Raw genomic sequence first — 18,888 nt, 5'->3', positions numbered from 1 at the left:
AGGAGAACTCTGTCCCCAAGAGAGCTCGTTGAGGACTCTTCATCATTGTGATTACCGTGTCTGCCTCACGGAGCCGCAGCGCCTGCCTATTCCCCACCTGTAGCTCAAAGAAATCCGCTAACATTTAAGAAAGACTACATTTTGATAGAGCTGCTGCGCAGGCGACCTGTTGCAACATTCCTACAGCTTTGACAGCTCCTGGTCTTCCCTTGTTCGGCCCATTTAGGCTTAACTCTAAGTGCTCGGAGTCTTTTCTCTCGAACTGCGCATTAGATGCAGGCGCACAAGCGCGTGGCCTTCTAGAAGTCTATGTTTTTGGTTGCGACCTTGTTACCGCTACCATCTGGATTAGCACTTGCTATCTGAAGCATTAGCTAGCTCAGCTGTACACTTGGGGCATTGAGAGGAGGTGCAGGAAACTACAAGCAAAATGCAGTCTCCGGGCGGGCCATCCACGCTCTTTGCGGGGCTGCAGAGACCCTTCAGCGCACGACGTAAGAAGACTGAGGATATGACGGCAGCGGATGCGGGTCAGCAAGGCGCAGAGCAGCCCAGCGTGAGCGAGGCGACACGGGTTCGCGTTGAAGCGGCAAAACAGTACATTGAAAACATGTACAACTCGCAGCGTCAGGCCATGGCGGAGCGCCATGCACGGTGAGTCTGGCGTGGCGGGCGGGGGAGCTGGGGAGTCCGCAGGACGCACCTTTTGTGCCTCGTGCTGGCGCTTGGCGCCCAAAACACGCACAAGTGGTTCTTGCAAGCGGGCGGCTATTGTGGATTCTCACTCTTCCGGGTTGCCATGCAATAAGGGCATGCAGGCCCTCAGTCCACCCCAGCGCTGCATGACACCAACTGGCTTGCCCTTATTGCATGGCAACGCGCTGGGGGGGACTGAGGGCCTCCATGCCTACGGTGCAACATATCGGCGCGACACCCCCAGCCATACGTAATATGCAGCGATGCTCTTCTGGACGCCGCTAGGCCTTACAGTCGGTTGCATGCCATCAGCAGACGGAACGCTTGCGTCTGAGCGTGTTACGTGAGAGCGTGTGGGGTGAAGCGATGGCCGTGCCGCTGCTGCTTGCCGCAGGCGGAGCGCTGTGGTTCAGGAGCTGCAGCGTGAGGGGCTGCCGGAGGACCAGAAGCGGCAGATCCTGAGCGAGCTCGAAAAGCGCGAAAGCGACTTCACGCGGCTGCAGCGGCAGCGCATGACGGCAGAGGACTTTGAGGCGTTGAGCATTATTGGGCGTGGCGCATTTGGCGAGGTGGGTGTTCCGGCATGGGTTTGCTGCTTGGCATGGGGGGAGTGGGCTCGGCGCATTACTATCTGACGTCCATGCGCGGTGATGCCCCAGGTGCCATACCAACGTGGGTTGGCGCAGGTCGTGGTAGTTGGTGTCCAAAATATTGCGTTGGGACGCGCGTGTGGAGGCATGGGACGGAACCACCGGCAAGGTAGCTTCGCTTGAAGACCACGCAGGCGAGGAGTGAGGTTCAGCATGCCTCACAAAGCCTGGGCCTTTCGCACGTTCTTGCAGGTCCGCATTGTGCGGGAGAAGACAACAGGCAAGATCATGGCAATGAAGAAGTTGAAGAAGGCGGAGATGCTCAAGCGCGGGCAGGTGGGATACACCGCACCTGATTCGGCCCGGGTTTGAACGCTGCCGAGTGGTTGTTTGAGCAACGATGGCAATACACCGAATGTGCACACCATCCCACTCAAGCTCACGTCAGCCGCCTCGCTTACTTCACCACCTGCCCGCTCCCCCTGCCCATTTCCCGCAACCCCGTCACGCCGCCTGCTCATGCTCATGTCCATCTACCTTCAGGTTGAGCACGTCAAGGCGGAGCGCAACGTGCTGGCGGAGGTTCAGAACCCCTACATTGTCAAGCTGTACTACAGCTTCCAAGATGAGGACCACCTCTACCTGGCCATGGAGTACCTGCCGGGCGGCGACACCATGACGCTGCTCATGCGCAAGGACATCCTCAGCGAGGAGGAGACGCGCTTTTACATGGCGGAGACCATCCTCGCCATCGAGTCCATCCATAAAGCCGGCTACATCCACCGGTGAGTGCGTTCGTGCGTGCGGCTGCAGAAGTGTTTGCTATGAAATAAGACATAAAGGTCAAGGGCTTGCTGGCCCAGTTCCGACTGTTGGTGTCCATAAATACTAAGCAGTGACGATGACAATCCCGTACGTGAGTTGCATCCCCACCTCCTCACCTGTGCTCCCTGTGTGTGCTCCCCCTGTAGCGACATCAAGCCGGACAACTTGCTGCTCACGCGCGACGGGCACGTCAAGCTGAGCGACTTCGGGCTGTGCAAGCCGGTGGACGTGCAGGCACTGCCCACGCTAGCGGAGGGCGAGGAGTTCAACGATCCCACGTGAGTACCGCCGTTACTGCCAGCTGCCCGGACACGCTGCAGGCTGGAAGTGGTGCAAACAGGCCTTTGGGGTTCGGAAATGGCGTGACTTAAGCTGCTGTGTGAGCTTGTTCGCTGTGCCTGCGCAGGTTGATGCCGTCGACCTCGTTGCGGCCACAGGCGGAGCAGCTCGCGCACTGGCAGAAGAATCGGCGGCAGCTGGTGCGTGCAGAGTGTGACAAAGTTGGTGCGATTAGCCTAGTGTACGTATTGCCGTTCTGTCAACACCATTGGGAGATTGCTGCCCACGCTAGTGCCGTTAACTCACCCGTCGGTCCACCTCTGCACACAGGCGTTCTCGACGGTGGGCACGCCCGACTACATCGCGCCCGAGGTGCTGCTGAAGAAGGGCTACGGCATGGAGTGCGACTGGTGGTCGCTGGGCGCAATCATGTTTGAGATGCTGGTGAGTTGCCGGCGTAGCCACATTTGGCGCACGGACTTGTGCGCCGTGGGCTGCTGTGAATTGCATGGGCAGCTACGGCTCGGGGATTGCCGAGTGCATGCGCAGAGCGTGACAGGACCCTATTGCATATGCCCGCAGGTGGGGTACCCGCCGTTCTACTCGGACGAGCCGCTGACCACATGCCGCAAGATTGTCAACTGGCGCATGTTCCTGCGCTTCCCGGACGAGGCCCGGCTATCGCCGGCGGCGCGCGACCTCATCTGCCGGCTCATGTGCGACGTGGAGGAGCGGATAGGGACGCGCGGCGGCGTGGAGGAGATTAAGGTGAGCATGCGTGCCTATCAGGCCAGGACACTGCGAGGCGGGTCCAGCCTTTGGACGTTGGTCGGACTTTTCCACACACGCTCATGGGCGCATCGCTGAACGGAACTTTTCCGCCGTCTCCTGCGTGTGTCCATCCGCCTGCAGAGCCATCCGTTCTTCGCGGGCGTGGACTGGGTGCATCTGCACCAGACACAGGCACCGTTTGTGCCGCGCGTTGACCACGACCTGGACACCCAGAACTTTGAGAACTTTGACGAGGAGATGCACCACCACCACGGCGGTCTCGACCGCAGTGGCAGCGGGCGCAGCAACAAGTGGCTGGCCCAGGCTGACCCCAATTTCATCGGCTACACGTACAAGAGCTGGGAGGCGGTCACGCCGGGAGAGCAAGGTGTAAAAGCATAGCATCGTAGTGATGTGGCGGTTGGGTCGGGTCCCTGGCGGCTTGTTAGCAAGCCACGTGGCCCTGCGGGATTGTAACTTCTGTATGCTTGGTGGCGATCAAGCTTTATGGCTGCCTGTGTGCAGATGTTGACACCGTTGACTTGCTTCCTTTGCCATGTCCCCTCGCAATTGCGCAATTGCCCGGCATAACCGCGAGCCTGTGGGTCTTGGGCGCAGGTCTGGCGGCTCTGGCGCTGAAGAAGAAGTCGGCCAGTCGGCCCAGCCTTACGCAAGTGCAGACTAACCTGCAGTCCATGGCTCTGGAAGGCGCGGCGGCGCAACACCACCATGCGCTGTGATGGCCGCGGGCTAGACCAGTGTCGCACGTTGCCTGTGCGGGTCAGGAATGGGCGTTGGTGCGGTTTGTGCTGGCAGCAACCGCTGTCAGCTTCGTTGGAGGTCGAGACACAGGCGCAGACCGGAGGAGTTGTGGGCGCTACGTGGGGCCTCGGGTTTAGTTTTAATGTTTCATGAGTGCAAGCTGTAATGTTTGGGGGTCGGAGGAGAGAATGTGAGGTTACGGACATGCATTTCGATTTCTGTGGCGGCTCCGGATCTCAAGTGCAGTGGAGTGATCTAATAAACGTGGGACACAAGGTACGGCTGGTAGGCTGGACGAGAACGATGGTCCGATATGGTCGGGCTCAATAAATACTTGGGACAGCAGGAGGGCTGATAGTGCTGCTGAGGGGGACGCATGGGGAAGTACTAGTGGGTACAAGCCAGGGGGCCAGCGGCGTTGGGGGCTTAGGATCCATTGTACATTCATTTGACAGACAAGGCACGTAGTTCTGTAGTAGTCCAATATAAGGCTCCATGCCTTGTCCGTGGGCCGTGTCCTTTGCAAAATCGTCGGAGTAAATGAAGGTGCTGGGTTCACCGTGGTGCACCAGGCCGCCCGTGAGGTGTGCGCGCAACAATAGGCTGCGTCGTCAACAATAGGGTACGTCGGCCACAACTGTGGCCCACAAAACATTATGTGAGGTGGACGCGAGGCGCGTTGCTGAACAATACGGTATTGCAGATGGCCCTATTAACGTGGGGGCATGTCGCAACCGTGGAGGACACTGTAACCTGCTCAATGATTCCTTCTTAGGCTTCAGTCCTTCAACAGCAGCATGCGTAACCAGGACGTGCGTAACAGCGGAACCGTGGGCAGACAAGCCAGTCTGATGCTGCAGTACTGGCATCGCAGTCTCGGCTACTCGTCAAGTCCCCATGCCAGCATACCATGCATCAAGAACCGTACGCTACGTGACACGCGTCCTCCGCTCCAGCCGTGTCAAGAACGCCTGCTCAATTGCGCTGCGCTGTGGCGCCGCCCACCGCACGGATGGTGCCGGCTGCGCATCGCCCGCAGCACTGCCCCCAGTCTCCGGCGCCGTCTCAGACGTCCCCGACGCATAGAACAGGCCTCCAGCCGGCGGCTGTGTGTTGCCAGTGTACTTTTGCCAGTGCACCCCCATGGGCAAATCGGATGTCACCTGCGGCACCTGGCCCGCCACAGCAGGGCTCATCAGGGTGGCCAGGGTACCTCCGGACGTCACAGGTGGCTGATAGTTCTGCGCCGCAAGCGCCGCCGCCGCGTTGCGCGCCCGTGCCGCCGCTACGGCCTGCGCGCCCTGCGGCGCGGACACCGGCCGTGAGCGCGACGGCTGGGCCTGCGGCTGCGCCGTAGACGGCTGCGCTTGCAGCCGCTGCTGCTGTTGCGGCTGTTGCGGCTGTTGCGGCTGTTGCTGTTGCTGCACCATGCGCTGCGTCATCATTCGCGCCAGCACCGGGTTGGACGAGGGGGGCGACGCCGGCTCGTCAACCGCCGCCCCGCCGCGCCCCGCCCTGCCCAGTCCACTCGCCAACGACTGCACCCGCGACACGCCCGTTGATGTGCCATAGCCCAAACCGGCCGCCTGCGACGGCGAGGTCAGCGACGCTGACGTTGCGTCTTGGCGGATGATGCGTCCGAGCTCGGCTGTGGCTGATGCCGGCCGCTCGCGGCGCGGCACGCCCATCAGGCTCTTGACCAGCTCGTCGCGGCGCGCGAGCTCGCCCTCCAGCTGCCGCTTCTGCTGCTGCAGCCGCTTCAACTGCTTCATGAGCTGCTTCTCCGCATCCTGACTGCGCCCCGCCTGGTCCTGCACGTTGCGCACCCTGTCCGCCATCTTGTCCGCGATCTTGCTCAGCTGCTCGAACGTGGGGACCACCTTGCCGCGAATGTCCTCGCGGTTGCGGAAGTGCTGCTGCCATACGTGGTTAGCCACACGCTGGATCCTGCGTGCCGGGCAGTGTCATGCGGACGTCAGCTCTTGGATATAAACAGGCGACTGGGCATGCAAGCTTTGGTAAAGCAGCACAAAAGCTACAGCAGCCATGGTGTACAGGCTCACGGGCTAGCTCGGTGGCTTACTCTGTGAACTGCTTGATCGCCAGCTTGTCGCTCTTGGCCGTCACGAACTCCTCAATCATGGCGAGCATGGACAGTGGGTCGGACAGCATGCCGCCGCCGCTAGTGACGCTCGCTGCTTCTTCGTGGTAGCTGCTGGCCCCCCCGCTGATGACTGATGCGCCCGTGCCGCTACGAGCGGGGCTCTTGGCTGAGACGCGGCTGGGGCTGGTTGCGCCACGGCCTCGGGGGCTAGGACTGGTGGGCGACGCCGCCCGCGCCGCGTCCGCCGCACCCGGTCCGCCGAACGCCGCCGCGAAATGCGGGTCGTCTGAGAGCTTGCCCCACAAATGCAACACGGCTGTCTGCAGCGCCACCAGCTGCGCCTGCCGGTTCGTGAGGCGGTGCACCAATCCCTACACAGCACAAGGAAGACCAGGGTGAATTGTTCAGCGCCTCCAACGCGTGCATACATGCACGCGCCCTTGCCCAACACATCATACGGTATGCCGCAGCTGGAGCTGTTACGCCTAGGCATCGACACTTACCTCCATCGACTCAAGCTCCTGCCGCAGCTGCTCGTTCTGCTCCTGCAGGCGGGCGCTGCCCTGCAGGTGCTCCGTGGTGAGCCGAGTCGCCACAGTCTCGCCCGCCTTTTGCACCTCCGCCAGCCGCTGCTGGAGCCGTGTCACCTCCTCTTGCGTCTGAGGGTGGGATAGACACGGAAGCAAGCCGACTCGTTATGGTGAGCATAGCACCGACCCATATCCCCTGCAACCCTTGGCCCCGTACTCGCCCGGCCGACACACAGTTTGCGACGCCCCTCTTTCCTAAACCACTGCCTAAGCACCCCTGCCCGCAGGAAACGCCCCCACATCACACAAGGTACAAAGCGCGCCACCCACCCGCAGCAGCTGATCGAAGGTGCCCAACTTGTCGTCCTCCAAGAACTCCAGCCGCGCCACCACCTCCTCTGGGTTGCTGAACGTGAAGCACTCCGCCAACCGGTCAAACAACGGCTCCAGCTTGCTGTGCTGCGCCAGCCGCCGCTGCGCCTCCACCTCGCGCACGCCGCTGCTGTGCAGCCGGGCGCGCATCAGGTCAATGGCCTCACGCAGCTGCGTCTCCGTGTCCGACTGCACCTCTAGCGCCGCCTGCGTGGCCGCCAGCCGCTCCGACACCGCCTCCACCTCCTGCCGCAGAGCCAGGTAGTTGCCCTCAGGCAGCGATACCAGGCCCGAGCCAATGGACGCCGCGCCGCCGCCGCCAGGCCCGGACACCACCGAGGCGGGGTACGTGACCGGGCCCGACACCAGCCCAGCGGCTCGCGCTGCCATGCTACCCGACCGCTGCAGCCCTGTCGCAGGGCCGCCGGACATGGACGCCTGGCGGCTGACGGCCCGGTCCGGCGCGCCTGTGGCGCCCGGCACAGCGGACCGTGGGCGGGAGGCGCGGAAGCTGGCGGGGCCTGCACCCGCGCCGGCGGCCGCCGAGCCGCCGCCCCGCATTGGCATCGCGGACTGCGGCCGCGGCCGGCCGCTGCCGCCGGCACCCATCTTTGGGCTGCCGGGGCTCATCAGTACGCCACCCCCGCCGCCGCCTGCTGCTGAGCGACTTGCTATGAGCGCGTCGAGCATGTTGCGCGACTTGAAGGAGGCGCCACGCGAGAACTGTTGCTCCCCGCCCGCTGCCGCCACAACCGTCGGCGACGCCACGCCCACGGTGACCACACCCGACAGCGCGTCCACCTCCGCCTCGCCCTCGGCCTTAACGGCTGCATAGGCAGCTGCGCGTCGCCGCTCCCGTACCGCGTACTGCATCTCCCGGTTAAAGGAACCGGTCTTCAGTAGCGCCGGGCTCCCCGCGTCGGCGCCGCGGGCGCTGGCGCTGGACAGCATGATGGGCTGCGACCGAATAGCGGTGCTCAGCTCCAGGCGGCGCTGTGCGCGTGCTGCGATGGCGGCGCATTCCTGCTCCAGGCGCTGCACGCGGCGGCTCTTGCGGCTCAGCTCCTCATGCGTGGGGTCTGCTGAGATGGGCCCCAGCGCTTCGCCTGCCCACTTGTCCCAAAGCGTGAGCGCAGCTGCGGCCCGCTCAGACTTGGTGCCATGGGTTGCTGCGCTTTCCAATGTGGAGGCGCTGGCGCTGGTTGACGCTGCCCCACCGCGGTTGGCCTGAGCAAGAGAAGCAGGGACGGCAGGAGGCGGTAACAGGGTGGACAGTCAAGCCGCGGACCCTGGCGGACGCCGACGAACAAGCAATAGGTAGTGCAGGTATAATGCAAAAGGGACGCACCGCCCATCCAATGGCGAGCACGCATTTGCGAATGCTACGCGTGCCAAAAGCATTCACTCACCGGGCTTGCGCTGGACGGCCGTCCAAGGATGACTATTTTATCCTTGACCGTTGACATGATGAATAATATAGAATACTTGCTGGCGCAACGCGTTTACTGCAGAACCTGTTTCCGGCGTCCGTTCATACTGTTTTGTTCGCGCCCTAAACATCGATATTAGGACTATGCAAAAGATTTTGGCTGGTGGTGTTGGGAAAACATGCGGAGCCGGGCGCCATCAATGGGGCTGCCATTCGAGCTCAGCTTCGAGCGACCGATGGGTGCTGCGAAGCCTCCGAAGCGCACTTACTATAACGTAGGACATGGTTGCTGACCTTGTCTTGCTCTAGCAACTCTGTATTGTGCTTTGACAAGCGGCTGTAACGCAAACCTTGAACTTGACCGCATAGAGCCCAAACGACTTCGCGCACGCGTGCACTCCACGGCCGCTAGGGCCATCTGGACAGCCCCAAGCACAGATGGGCTGTGGAGCTAGCAAAACGGTGCGGCCGGGGACCGTAACAGCTGCATGGGCGTTGCTCGCTTTCTCCGACGGGAATGGACATGCCATACCCGTCCCCAAACTCAAACCCGCAGGAGCAGCCGAGCAAGCCGGAGCCAGCTGTGCCTAAAGAGCCATCATCTCCTGCGATGGGCGGAAAACCCAGCAAGCCTCAGCAGCAGGCGCCGAGCGCGCCAGCGCAAACAGAGGTATGTCGCACAGCAAGCCAAGGCGTTATGTGCTCTGATCGTAATGTTATGTCATTATGTTCGACTGGCAGGCAGCGCGGGGCTGAAACCCGCTGCAAGAGCAATCGACGACTGATGGATTCTTCTATTGCCTCGCTTGCAGGAGATTGCGCTGCCGCCCGTGCCTGGCAGCCTACCCGCCGATGCCCAGATCGTGTTCGTGCTCGGCGGCCCCGGCAGCGGCAAGGGCACGCAATGCGACAAGATTAAGGCCGACTATGAGTGCGTGCACCTCAGCGCCGGCGACCTGCTGCGCGCTGAGGTGAAGAGCGGCAGTGAGGTCGGCCTGAAGTGCGAGGCGCTGATGAAGGAGGGCAAGCTCGTGCCGGTGGCTGTCACGCTCAACCTGCTGAAGCGGGACATGATAGCCAGCGGCGGCAAGTTCTTCCTCATCGACGGCTTTCCGCGCGCGCTGGACCAGGCGGCGCAGTTTGAGAACAGCATCATGCCGTGCAAGACGGTGCTGTTCTTTGACTGCCCGGAGGAGGAGATGGAGAAGCGCCTGCTGAAGCGCGGGGAGACCAGCGGCCGCAGCGACGACAACGCCGACACCATTCGCAAGCGCTTCCACACCTTCCTGGATCAGTCGCTGCCCGTGAAGGACCACTACCTTACGCAGGGCAAGTGCCACGTGATCAGCGCTGTGGCGGCTCCGGACGATGTGTACGGCAAGGTGAAGGTGGTGCTGGAGGGCTTGCACGCGCCGAAGAAGGCGAGCGCAGCGGCGACGGCACTTGCAGCGGCCCCGGCTGCTTCGGAGGTGCGTCTTGCCTAAGTTGAACACTTGAGAAGCCGACCTGCAGATAGGGATACCGTGCCGCATCTTATGTTTCCAGCCACCAAACCGCTGTTCTGTGTGTGCGGCGCGTACGGCACGCCCCATTGCTTTGTGTACAAGGGCACTGGGTCATGGTCGGCGCCACAGCCAACACCTTATGATTGCACGTTTGTTCCCTTGGTTGCTTTTATGCAGGACATCGCGCTGCCACCTGTGCCCGGCAACCTGCCTGCCGACGCCCAGATCGTGTTCGTGCTCGGCGGCCCCGGCAGCGGCAAGGGGACGCAATGCGACAAGATTAAGGCCGACTACGAGTGCGTGCACCTCAGCGCCGGCGACCTGCTGCGCGCTGAGGTGAAGAGCGGCAGCGAGGTCGGCCAGAAGTGCGAGGCGCTGATGAAGGAGGGCAAGCTCGTGCCGGTGGCTGTCACGCTTAACCTGCTGAAGCGGGACATGATAGCCAGCGGCGGCAAGTTCTTCCTCATCGACGGCTTTCCGCGCGCGCTGGACCAGGCGGCGCAGTTTGAGAGCAGCATCATGCCGTGCAAGACGGTGCTGTTCTTCGACTGCCCGGAGGAGGAGATGGAGAAGCGCCTGCTGAAGCGCGGGGAGACCAGCGGCCGCAGCGACGACAACGCCGACACCATTCGCAAGCGCTTCCGCACCTTCCTGGATCAGTCGCTGCCTGTGAAGGACCACTACCTTACGCAGGGCAAGTGCCACGTGATCAGCGCTGTGGCGGCTCCGGACGATGTGTACGGCAAGGTGAAGGTGGTGCTGGAGGGCTTGCACGCGCCGAAGAAGGCGGGCGTGACTGCGACAGTTTCGGCTACTCCTGCTGCGGCTGCTTTGGAGGTGAGCGGTCATGGCTGTTCACCGGTGGTATATCCGTGTGCGTCTTGCACGGGTTCCGGTCAAGCAACCTAGCATACGGTACATCGTACGGAAAGCTGGGGCAAGCGTGAAATCGATGGCCTCTGCCTGCCTGCCTTACCGTATCCTCCCGGTAGTAGGATGCGTACTGAAGTGCAAGTGTACTGATGCGTAAGTTTCCACTGATTATTAATCTCGGCTTGCTGATTTCCATTGCATTTTCGTCCCTATGCAGGAGTTTGCGCTGCCGCCCGTGCCCGGCAGCCTGCCTGCCGACGCCCAGATCGTGTTCGTGCTCGGCGGCCCCGGCAGCGGCAAGGGCACGCAATGCGATCAGATCAAGGAGGAGTATGAGTGCGTGCACCTCAGCGCCGGCGACCTGCTGCGCGCTGAGGTGAAGAGCGGCAGCGAGGTTGGCCAGAAGTGCGAGGCGCTGATGAAGGAGGGCAAGCTCGTGCCGGTGGCTGTCACGCTCAACCTGCTGAAGCGGGACATGATAGCCAGCGGCGGCAAGTTCTTCCTCATCGACGGCTTTCCACGCGCGCTGGACCAGGCGGAGCAGTTTGAGAGCAGCATCATGCCGTGCAAGACGGTGCTGTTCTTTGACTGCCCGGAGGAGGAGATGGAGAAGCGCCTGCTGAAGCGCGGGGAGACCAGCGGCCGCAGCGACGACAACGCCGACACCATTCGCAAGCGCTTCCACACCTTCCTGGATCAGTCGCTGCCCGTGAAGGACCACTACCTTACGCAGGGCAAGTGCCACGTGATCAGCGCTGTGGCGGCTCCGGACGATGTGTACGGCAAGGTGAAGGTGGTGCTGGAGGGCTTGCACGCGCCGAAGAAGGCGAGCGCAGCGGCGACGGCACTTGCAGCGGCCCCGGCTGCTTCGGAGGTGCGTCTTGCCTAAGTTGAACACTTGAGAAGCCGACCTGCAGATAGGGATACCGTGCCGCATCTTATGTTTCCAGCCACCAAACCGCTGTTCTGTGTGTGCGGCGCGTACGGCACGCCCCATTGCTTTGTGTACAAGGGCACTGGGTCATGGTCGGCGCCACAGCCAACACCTTATGATTGCACGTTTGTTCCCTTGGTTGCTTTTATGCAGGACATCGCGCTGCCACCTGTGCCCGGCAACCTGCCTGCCGACGCCCAGATCGTGTTCGTGCTCGGCGGCCCCGGCAGCGGCAAGGGGACGCAATGCGACAAGATTAAGGCCGACTACGAGTGCGTGCACCTCAGCGCCGGCGACCTGCTGCGCGCTGAGGTGAAGAGCGGCAGCGAGGTCGGCCAGAAGTGCGAGGCGCTGATGAAGGAGGGCAAGCTCGTGCCGGTGGCTGTCACGCTTAACCTGCTGAAGCGGGACATGATAGCCAGCGGCGGCAAGTTCTTCCTCATCGACGGCTTTCCGCGCGCGCTGGACCAGGCGGCGCAGTTTGAGAGCAGCATCATGCCGTGCAAGACGGTGCTGTTCTTCGACTGCCCGGAGGAGGAGATGGAGAAGCGCCTGCTGAAGCGCGGGGAGACCAGCGGCCGCAGCGACGACAACGCCGACACCATTCGCAAGCGCTTCCGCACCTTCCTGGATCAGTCGCTGCCTGTGAAGGACCACTACCTTACGCAGGGCAAGTGCCACGTGATCAGCGCTGTGGCGGCTCCGGACGATGTGTACGGCAAGGTGAAGGTGGTGCTGGAGGGCTTGCACGCGCCGAAGAAGGCGGGCGTGACTGCGACAGTTTCGGCTACTCCTGCTGCGGCTGCTTTGGAGGTGAGCGGTCATGGCTGTTCACCGGTGGTATATCCGTGTGCGTCTTGCACGGGTTCCGGTCAAGCAACCTAGCATACGGTACATCGTACGGAAAGCTGGGGCAAGCGTGAAATCGATGGCCTCTGCCTGCCTGCCTTACCGTATCCTCCCGGTAGTAGGATGCGTACTGAAGTGCAAGTGTACTGATGCGTAAGTTTCCACTGATTATTAATCTCGGCTTGCTGATTTCCATTGCATTTTCGTCCCTATGCAGGAGTTTGCGCTGCCGCCCGTGCCCGGCAGCCTGCCTGCCGACGCCCAGATCGTGTTCGTGCTCGGCGGCCCCGGCAGCGGCAAGGGCACGCAATGCGATCAGATCAAGGAGGAGTATGAGTGCGTGCACCTCAGCGCCGGCGACCTGCTGCGCGCTGAGGTGAAGAGCGGCAGCGAGGTTGGCCAGAAGTGCGAGGCGCTGATGAAGGAGGGCAAGCTCGTGCCGGTGGCTGTCACGCTCAACCTGCTGAAGCGGGACATGATAGCCAGCGGCGGCAAGTTCTTCCTCATCGACGGCTTTCCACGCGCGCTGGACCAGGCGGAGCAGTTTGAGAGCAGCATCATGCCGTGCAAGACGGTGCTGTTCTTTGACTGCCCGGAGGAGGAGATGGAGAAGCGCCTGCTGAAGCGCGGGGAGACCAGCGGCCGCAGCGACGACAACGCCGACACCATTCGCAAGCGCTTCCGCACCTTCCTGGATCAGTCGCTGCCTGTGAAGGACCACTACCTTGCGCAGGGCAAGTGCCACGTGATCAGCGCTGTCCCTCCCCCAAAGGAAGTGTACGGCAAGGTGAAGGCGGCGCTGGACGCTATGGGCGCACCCAAGAAGTCCGAGGTGGGTGGGGCTTTGCTTGGGTGGACTTTGCGGCGCCGTGACCTGAGCACGTAGATTTGGGTCGTGAATGGACATGGGCTTGTCTTATGTCCAATTGTTGGGGCTTTAATTTCGGGATGCGCACAGCGCTGTATGCGACAGCAGGATGCTATGGGTGCTTTGGGAAGCACTCGGGCCGTAGCGCCAAGTGGATGTTTGGTCACTGTAAAACTGAAACGTCTTGCCTCCTTCTGTGCTCTCCGTTCATGCAACAGGACATCGCGCTGCCGCCTGTGCCTGGCAGCCTGCCTGCCGATGCCCAGATCGTGTTCGTGCTCGGCGGCCCCGGCAGCGGCAAGGGCACGCAATGCGACAAGATTAAGGCCGACTACGAGTGCGTGCACCTCAGCGCCGGCGACCTGCTGCGCGCTGAGGTGAAGAGCGGCAGCGAGGTCGGCCAGAAGTGCGAGGCGCTGATGAAGGAGGGCAAGCTCGTGCCGGTGGCTGTCACGCTCAACCTGCTGAAGCGGGACATGATAGCCAGCGGTGGCAAGTTCTTCCTCATCGACGGCTTTCCGCGCGCGCTGGACCAGGCGGAGCAGTTTGAGAGCAGCATTATGCCGTGCAAGACGGTGCTGTTCTTTGACTGCCCGGAGGAGGAGATGGAGAAGCGCCTGCTGAAGCGCGGGGAGACCAGCGGCCGCAGCGACGACAACGCCGACACCATTCGCAAGCGCTTCCACACCTTCCTGGAGCAGTCGCTGCCTGTGAAGGACCACTACCTTGCGCAGGGCAAGTGCCACGTGATCAGCGCTGTGGCGGCTCCGGACGATGTGTACGGCAAGGTGAAGGTGGTGTTGGAGGGCTTGCACGCGCCGAAGAAGGCGGCTGCTGCGGTTTCAGAGGTAAGGGAAAGCCGGGATGCGTTGTACGGCGTTTTTGACTATAATGCGGGGCTGCTGGGGCGGGAAACGGATAGCAGCTGTGCCAATTAATCTCCGCATGGAAGTAATAGCTTTTGTTTCGTAGCATCTGATTGCGGCTGGTGCCATTCGGTCCTAACCTGAATGTCCTCGGCTGCACGTGCCCGCAGGAGATTGCGCTGCCGCCTGTGCCTGGCAGCCTGCCCGCCGATGCCCAGATCGTGTTCGTGCTCGGCGGCCCCGGCAGCGGCAAGGGCACGCAATGCGATCAGATCAAGGAGGAGTATGAGTGCGTGCACCTCAGCGCCGGCGACCTGCTGCGCGCTGAGGTGAAGAGCGGCAGCGAGGTCGGCCAGAAGTGCGAGGCGCTGATGAAGGAGGGCAAGCTCGTGCCGGTGGCTGTCACGCTCAACCTGCTGAAGCGGGACATGATAGCCAGCGGCGGCAAGTTCTTCCTCATCGACGGCTTTCCACGCGCGCTGGACCAGGCGGAGCAGTTTGAGAGCAGCATCATGCCGTGCAAGACGGTGCTGTTCTTCGACTGCCCGGAGGAGGAGATGGAGAAGCGCCTGCTGAAGCGCGGGGAGACCAGCGGCCGCAGCGACGACAACGCCGACACCATTCGCAAGCGCTTCCGCACCTTCCTGGATCAGTCGCTGCCTGTGAAGGACCACTACCTTGCGCAGGGCAAGTGCCACGTGATCAGCGCTGTCCCTCCCCCAAAGGAGGTGTACGGCAAGGTGAAGGCGGCGCTGGACGCTATGGGCGCACCCAAGAAGTCGGAGGTGGGTGGGGCTTTGCTTGGGCGGGCTTTGTGGCACTCTGGTCCCTAGGCGTGGTGTTTGCCGTAAACGGCTTGCATCTTGTGCTTGTGCTTGGGCGCGCATATGCATGCACATTCCGGGATCCGGTTTGCATGTCTTGATGGATTCACGTTGACGGCTGATGGGTTCAGCACTCGCATGTGAAACGACCGATTTTCACATATCTTACAACATTTTTAATCCATGCTCCCTTCACAGGAGATTGCGCTGCCGTCCGTGCCCGGCAGCCTGCCCGCCGATGCCCAGATTGTGTTCGTGCTCGGTGGCCCCGGCAGCGGCAAGGGCACGCAGTGCGACAAGATTAAGGCCGACTACGATTGCGTGCACCTCAGCGCCGGCGACCTGCTGCGCGCTGAGGTGAAGAGCGGCAGCGAGGTCGGCCAGAAGTGCGAGGCGCTGATGAAGGAGGGCAAGCTCGTGCCGGTGGCTGTCACGCTCAACCTGCTGAAGCGGGACATGATAGCCAGCGGTGGCAAGTTCTTCCTCATCGACGGCTTTCCGCGCGCGCTGGACCAGGCGGAGCAGTTTGAGAGCAGCATTATGCCGTGCAAGACGGTGCTGTTCTTCGACTGCCCGGAGGAGGAGATGGAGAAGCGCCTGCTGAAGCGCGGGGAGACCAGCGGCCGCAGCGACGACAACGCCGACACCATTCGCAAGCGCTTCCGCACCTTCCTGGATCAGTCGCTGCCCGTGAAGGACCACTACCTTACGCAGGGCAAGTGCCACGTGATCAGCGCTGTGGCGGCTCCGGACGATGTGTACGGCAAGGTGAAGGTGGCCTTGGAGGGGCTGAGCGTGGTGAAGAAGTGAGCGGTTCTTGAGAATTGTGACCAGTCGGACTGAGGGTGAAGTATTTCGGGAACACATGGATTGTACTGTGTGAAAGCGTTTATGTATTGTGTTGGGTGCCGTGAGACGGTGTACTGCAGCACGCTTTCGTGATGACTACGCGGTATGACTGCGTGACGCTTGAACTTGGCAGCAGCCCGGCATCACGCATATCAGTAACTTGACGTTCGACCAGCATGGAGGGTCACGGGCGGCCTAATAGCAGGACTTGCTTGTATCAAAAGGGCAATGGGGGTACCGCAACATCCGGCACTAGTGCCCATTCATGTTAATTGTTTGTGAGGCTAGGCGAAGACTGCATGAGTTCTTCAGGATGCATGCAGACACATTAAGCTGATGGTATTGCAGTGTGGGAATGCAGACGACTGCGGAGCGCTGATGAGCGGAGCGCAGAAATGGTGCATGCACTCTGCTCAGCAACAGCCCCCCGTGACTGGCTGACGTCTAGCAAAGGCTGCGGAAGCCATGCCAGTGCACACAAATGTAAGTGATCAGTTGTGTTAAGCAACGTTCTTTAAGCCTCGCCTCAGCGGTATCGTCCTATCGCGTAAAGGCAGACCAGCCTGATCAGCAGCTCAGGCGCTTACAAACCTGACAGCATCAAGCCAAAACGACTCAGCACGTGCACGCGCTCAAGCCATCGTGCAGTCGTGCCTTTGAATGAGCTGTGATGCTGTTGACTGCAGAGTGTGGCGCAGGGCATCAACAGCTGCATGGGCGTCCAGGGGAGGGCGTTTTACAGCTGGGAGCCTGGACTTGGAACCGCTGGGGCTGTTTGGTGTGTCGCGATCCCTGGGACGTGCCGCATGCATCGCCTAGCATCGCCGGCTAGTCAGGCAGGAGGCTTGCCTGCCGCGGGTGGTTGTGCGATGGGAGTGCCGTCCTTTGAGGGTGCACTTGCCAGTCCTTCTGTTGTCCAATGGTTACATCTTCAAGTTTCTTCCACTGCCTCAGGCACTGCCTGCGTCTGGTAGCAGTAATGTCCGCGCCTAGCCACGCACCACAACCCAACTCGCTTGTCACCTTCACAGCACGATACAACTGGGACATATGGGTACAACACGCCTGAGAAACACTTGTACAATAGTATGTAGGTATACGATATGTGAGATAGTAATAGTACACAGCAGCAAGTCATTGCGGCCACATCTGCAACACCTGCTCTCCCAATTGCAAACTTCCAGCCAGCCAGCAACTTGTCGGTACAGTAACTCCGGCGTTCGACCAGCCATGCACTTCTCCTCTGCCGCTGCAAACTGTTTGCCGTCTGCTTGGGGTATGGGCATCAGCTGCACCCTACGGGACCTCGCCAACCTGCCTAACCCCTGTCCCATCACACGCCCAATGCCTACCATACAATGACGCACGGACACCAATCCCGCATCCGGTGCCCCCGCATAAGCATGAAATGCATGGCCCCTTCACGCCGCCAACGGTAGCAAGTCATCCAATCCCAAGCCCGCACTCGCCTTAACCTATCCAGCGTTCAGCTGCATGTGCTGGCATTGAAGGGTAGAAGTCCATGAAACAATGAGCGAGGGCTGTGCCCTACCGTACGCGCCCTACCAATCCTGCTCATCATACCGCACGATCTTGGCAGGGTCCACAAGAACACGCGGCTGCTGGCGCTGCCGGCGCTCCATTGGCTCCGGCTTCACCATGTTGGCCTTTTGGTTGAGGCACATCTTTACGGCCGCCGCCCCTCCAATGCTAGCAGCGATGGCGGGCGCGTTGGCGACCAGTGCCGCGGTGATGCACACGGGGCAGAAAACCATTGTGACCGTACGTGCTGCAGGAGAAGTGCAGGAGAAGAGCAGGGCAAGGCGTAAGTAGGGTAGCGCTGGATCCCGAGGCGAGGATGGTGCCAATGTTGAGGCATAGGAGAGGTGCAACTGCAGAGCTGGGTACAGTCGCGTGAATGCGTTGTCCAGGAGTGTGCCGCTGCCAGTCGGTCCGGGCTTGCTGGACGGCTCGGGCTATGACATCATCACACGCACCCAGCTCGTCAAAACTGACCCGTTCCACCCCACCCCATGATATGTGATGAAAATCGGAGGCGAGGCTCTGGGGCCGATGGTCGCGAGTGGGGCCATGAAAACCCTGACCCTGCTACGTACACGTCACTCACCAGGCTTGATGTATGTGACACAACAGGACCAAGATCGTTGCTTTAGACCTGTGAGCGGCCTGCACAACTTGGGAAGGGCAAACGTCGGGAACTTCGGAAGTTTGTCCGCCGCGAGACCTCTCGGTGAGGCTCGACCTTGCAAGAGCCTTACGAAAGCATATGTCCCACACACAGTAGACAGCGGGAAGCAAAAGACAACACAAGCTAACAAGTGACATAGATACAGTATTTGCAGCTGCACTCACGGGCAGCACTGGCTGAAGACTGAACAATTATCTTGTACAAGGCTCGAGAAGCACAGTGGCAAAGCTGCGGCTTCGTGTAAGAGACTCCGAGAGAGTTCTTGAGCAGTCCTATTGCTTTGCAGACGCGGCTAGACTTGGAAACGACTATTGGGCACGTAGTTTATGACAAAGCACTTAAAAGAGGCCGCTACGGGCGCCGTGTATGAATTCCATCCTCGCACCCGGGTTGCCCCACACGGACGCCACGCGCCATACCACGAACCGTAGCCCCTCGTAACACCTTGTAGTGGCTGTAATACATTATCATAGCTTACTGGATGCATGGTGACTGCAGCAACTCAGCAGTAGTGCAGGGTGTTGGTCCGCCGGTACCTTGTAACCGGTCCGGACCCTCGTAACCGAGGCATTTCCCTTGGGCCGGCAGCAACTGCACTCACCACCCGTACGCGATATACGTTAGGAACCCGAGTTCCATGGTTAATGTCGGGATTGGGAGATGTCTGGGGCTCGGGAAAGAGCTACCCACACCGACCCACACGGCCACCTGACGAGGACTTCGGCGGAAATGTCGCGGGGCCGGCTGGTCGAG

The 18,888-nt window shown here is 61.2% G+C and overlaps 4 protein-coding genes across 4 annotated transcripts; 2 read left to right on the top strand and 2 right to left on the bottom strand.

Moving 5' to 3' along the window:
* Positions 1 to 60: 60 nt before the first annotated feature.
* Positions 61 to 4,706, top strand: CHLRE_01g029850v5 (uncharacterized protein). The gene is made up of 10 exons (XM_043058620.1): positions 61 to 654; positions 1,091 to 1,265; positions 1,539 to 1,622; positions 1,830 to 2,071; positions 2,258 to 2,389; positions 2,518 to 2,590; positions 2,721 to 2,834; positions 2,973 to 3,158; positions 3,303 to 3,549; positions 3,780 to 4,706. The coding sequence occupies exons 1-10, from the start codon at positions 431 to 433 to the stop codon at positions 3,899 to 3,901; spliced, it is 1,599 nt and encodes a 532-aa protein (XP_042928534.1). The 5' UTR covers positions 61 to 430; the 3' UTR covers positions 3,902 to 4,706.
* A 12-nt stretch (positions 4,707 to 4,718) lies between these two features.
* On the bottom strand, positions 4,719 to 8,511 carry CHLRE_01g029800v5 (uncharacterized protein). The gene is made up of 5 exons (XM_043058619.1): positions 8,339 to 8,511; positions 6,888 to 8,156; positions 6,531 to 6,686; positions 6,007 to 6,398; positions 4,719 to 5,870 (listed from the first exon to the last, which is right to left on the bottom strand). The coding sequence occupies exons 1-5, from the start codon at positions 8,393 to 8,395 to the stop codon at positions 4,853 to 4,855; spliced, it is 2,892 nt and encodes a 963-aa protein (XP_042928533.1). The 5' UTR covers positions 8,396 to 8,511; the 3' UTR covers positions 4,719 to 4,852.
* Positions 8,512 to 8,610: 99 nt separating this feature from the next.
* On the top strand, positions 8,611 to 16,425 carry CHLRE_01g029750v5 (uncharacterized protein). The gene is made up of 10 exons (XM_043058618.1): positions 8,611 to 8,820; positions 8,915 to 9,028; positions 9,171 to 9,827; positions 10,041 to 10,700; positions 10,954 to 11,610; positions 11,824 to 12,483; positions 12,737 to 13,351; positions 13,606 to 14,235; positions 14,424 to 15,038; positions 15,276 to 16,425. The coding sequence occupies exons 1-10, from the start codon at positions 8,797 to 8,799 to the stop codon at positions 15,885 to 15,887; spliced, it is 5,244 nt and encodes a 1,747-aa protein (XP_042928532.1). The 5' UTR covers positions 8,611 to 8,796; the 3' UTR covers positions 15,888 to 16,425.
* Positions 16,426 to 16,837: 412 nt separating this feature from the next.
* On the bottom strand, positions 16,838 to 18,610 carry CHLRE_01g029700v5 (uncharacterized protein). The gene is made up of 3 exons (XM_043058617.1): positions 18,206 to 18,610; positions 18,055 to 18,113; positions 16,838 to 17,715 (listed from the first exon to the last, which is right to left on the bottom strand). The coding sequence occupies exons 1-3, from the start codon at positions 18,211 to 18,213 to the stop codon at positions 17,489 to 17,491; spliced, it is 294 nt and encodes a 97-aa protein (XP_042928531.1). The 5' UTR covers positions 18,214 to 18,610; the 3' UTR covers positions 16,838 to 17,488.
* Positions 18,611 to 18,888: the final 278 nt, after the last annotated feature.

This window comes from Chlamydomonas reinhardtii, chromosome 1 (assembly GCF_000002595.2).
Source record: "Chlamydomonas reinhardtii strain CC-503 cw92 mt+ chromosome 1, whole genome shotgun sequence".
Classification (NCBI taxonomy): Eukaryota; Viridiplantae; Chlorophyta; class Chlorophyceae; order Chlamydomonadales; family Chlamydomonadaceae; genus Chlamydomonas; species Chlamydomonas reinhardtii.
This window is presented reverse-complemented; position numbering and strand designations above follow the sequence as displayed.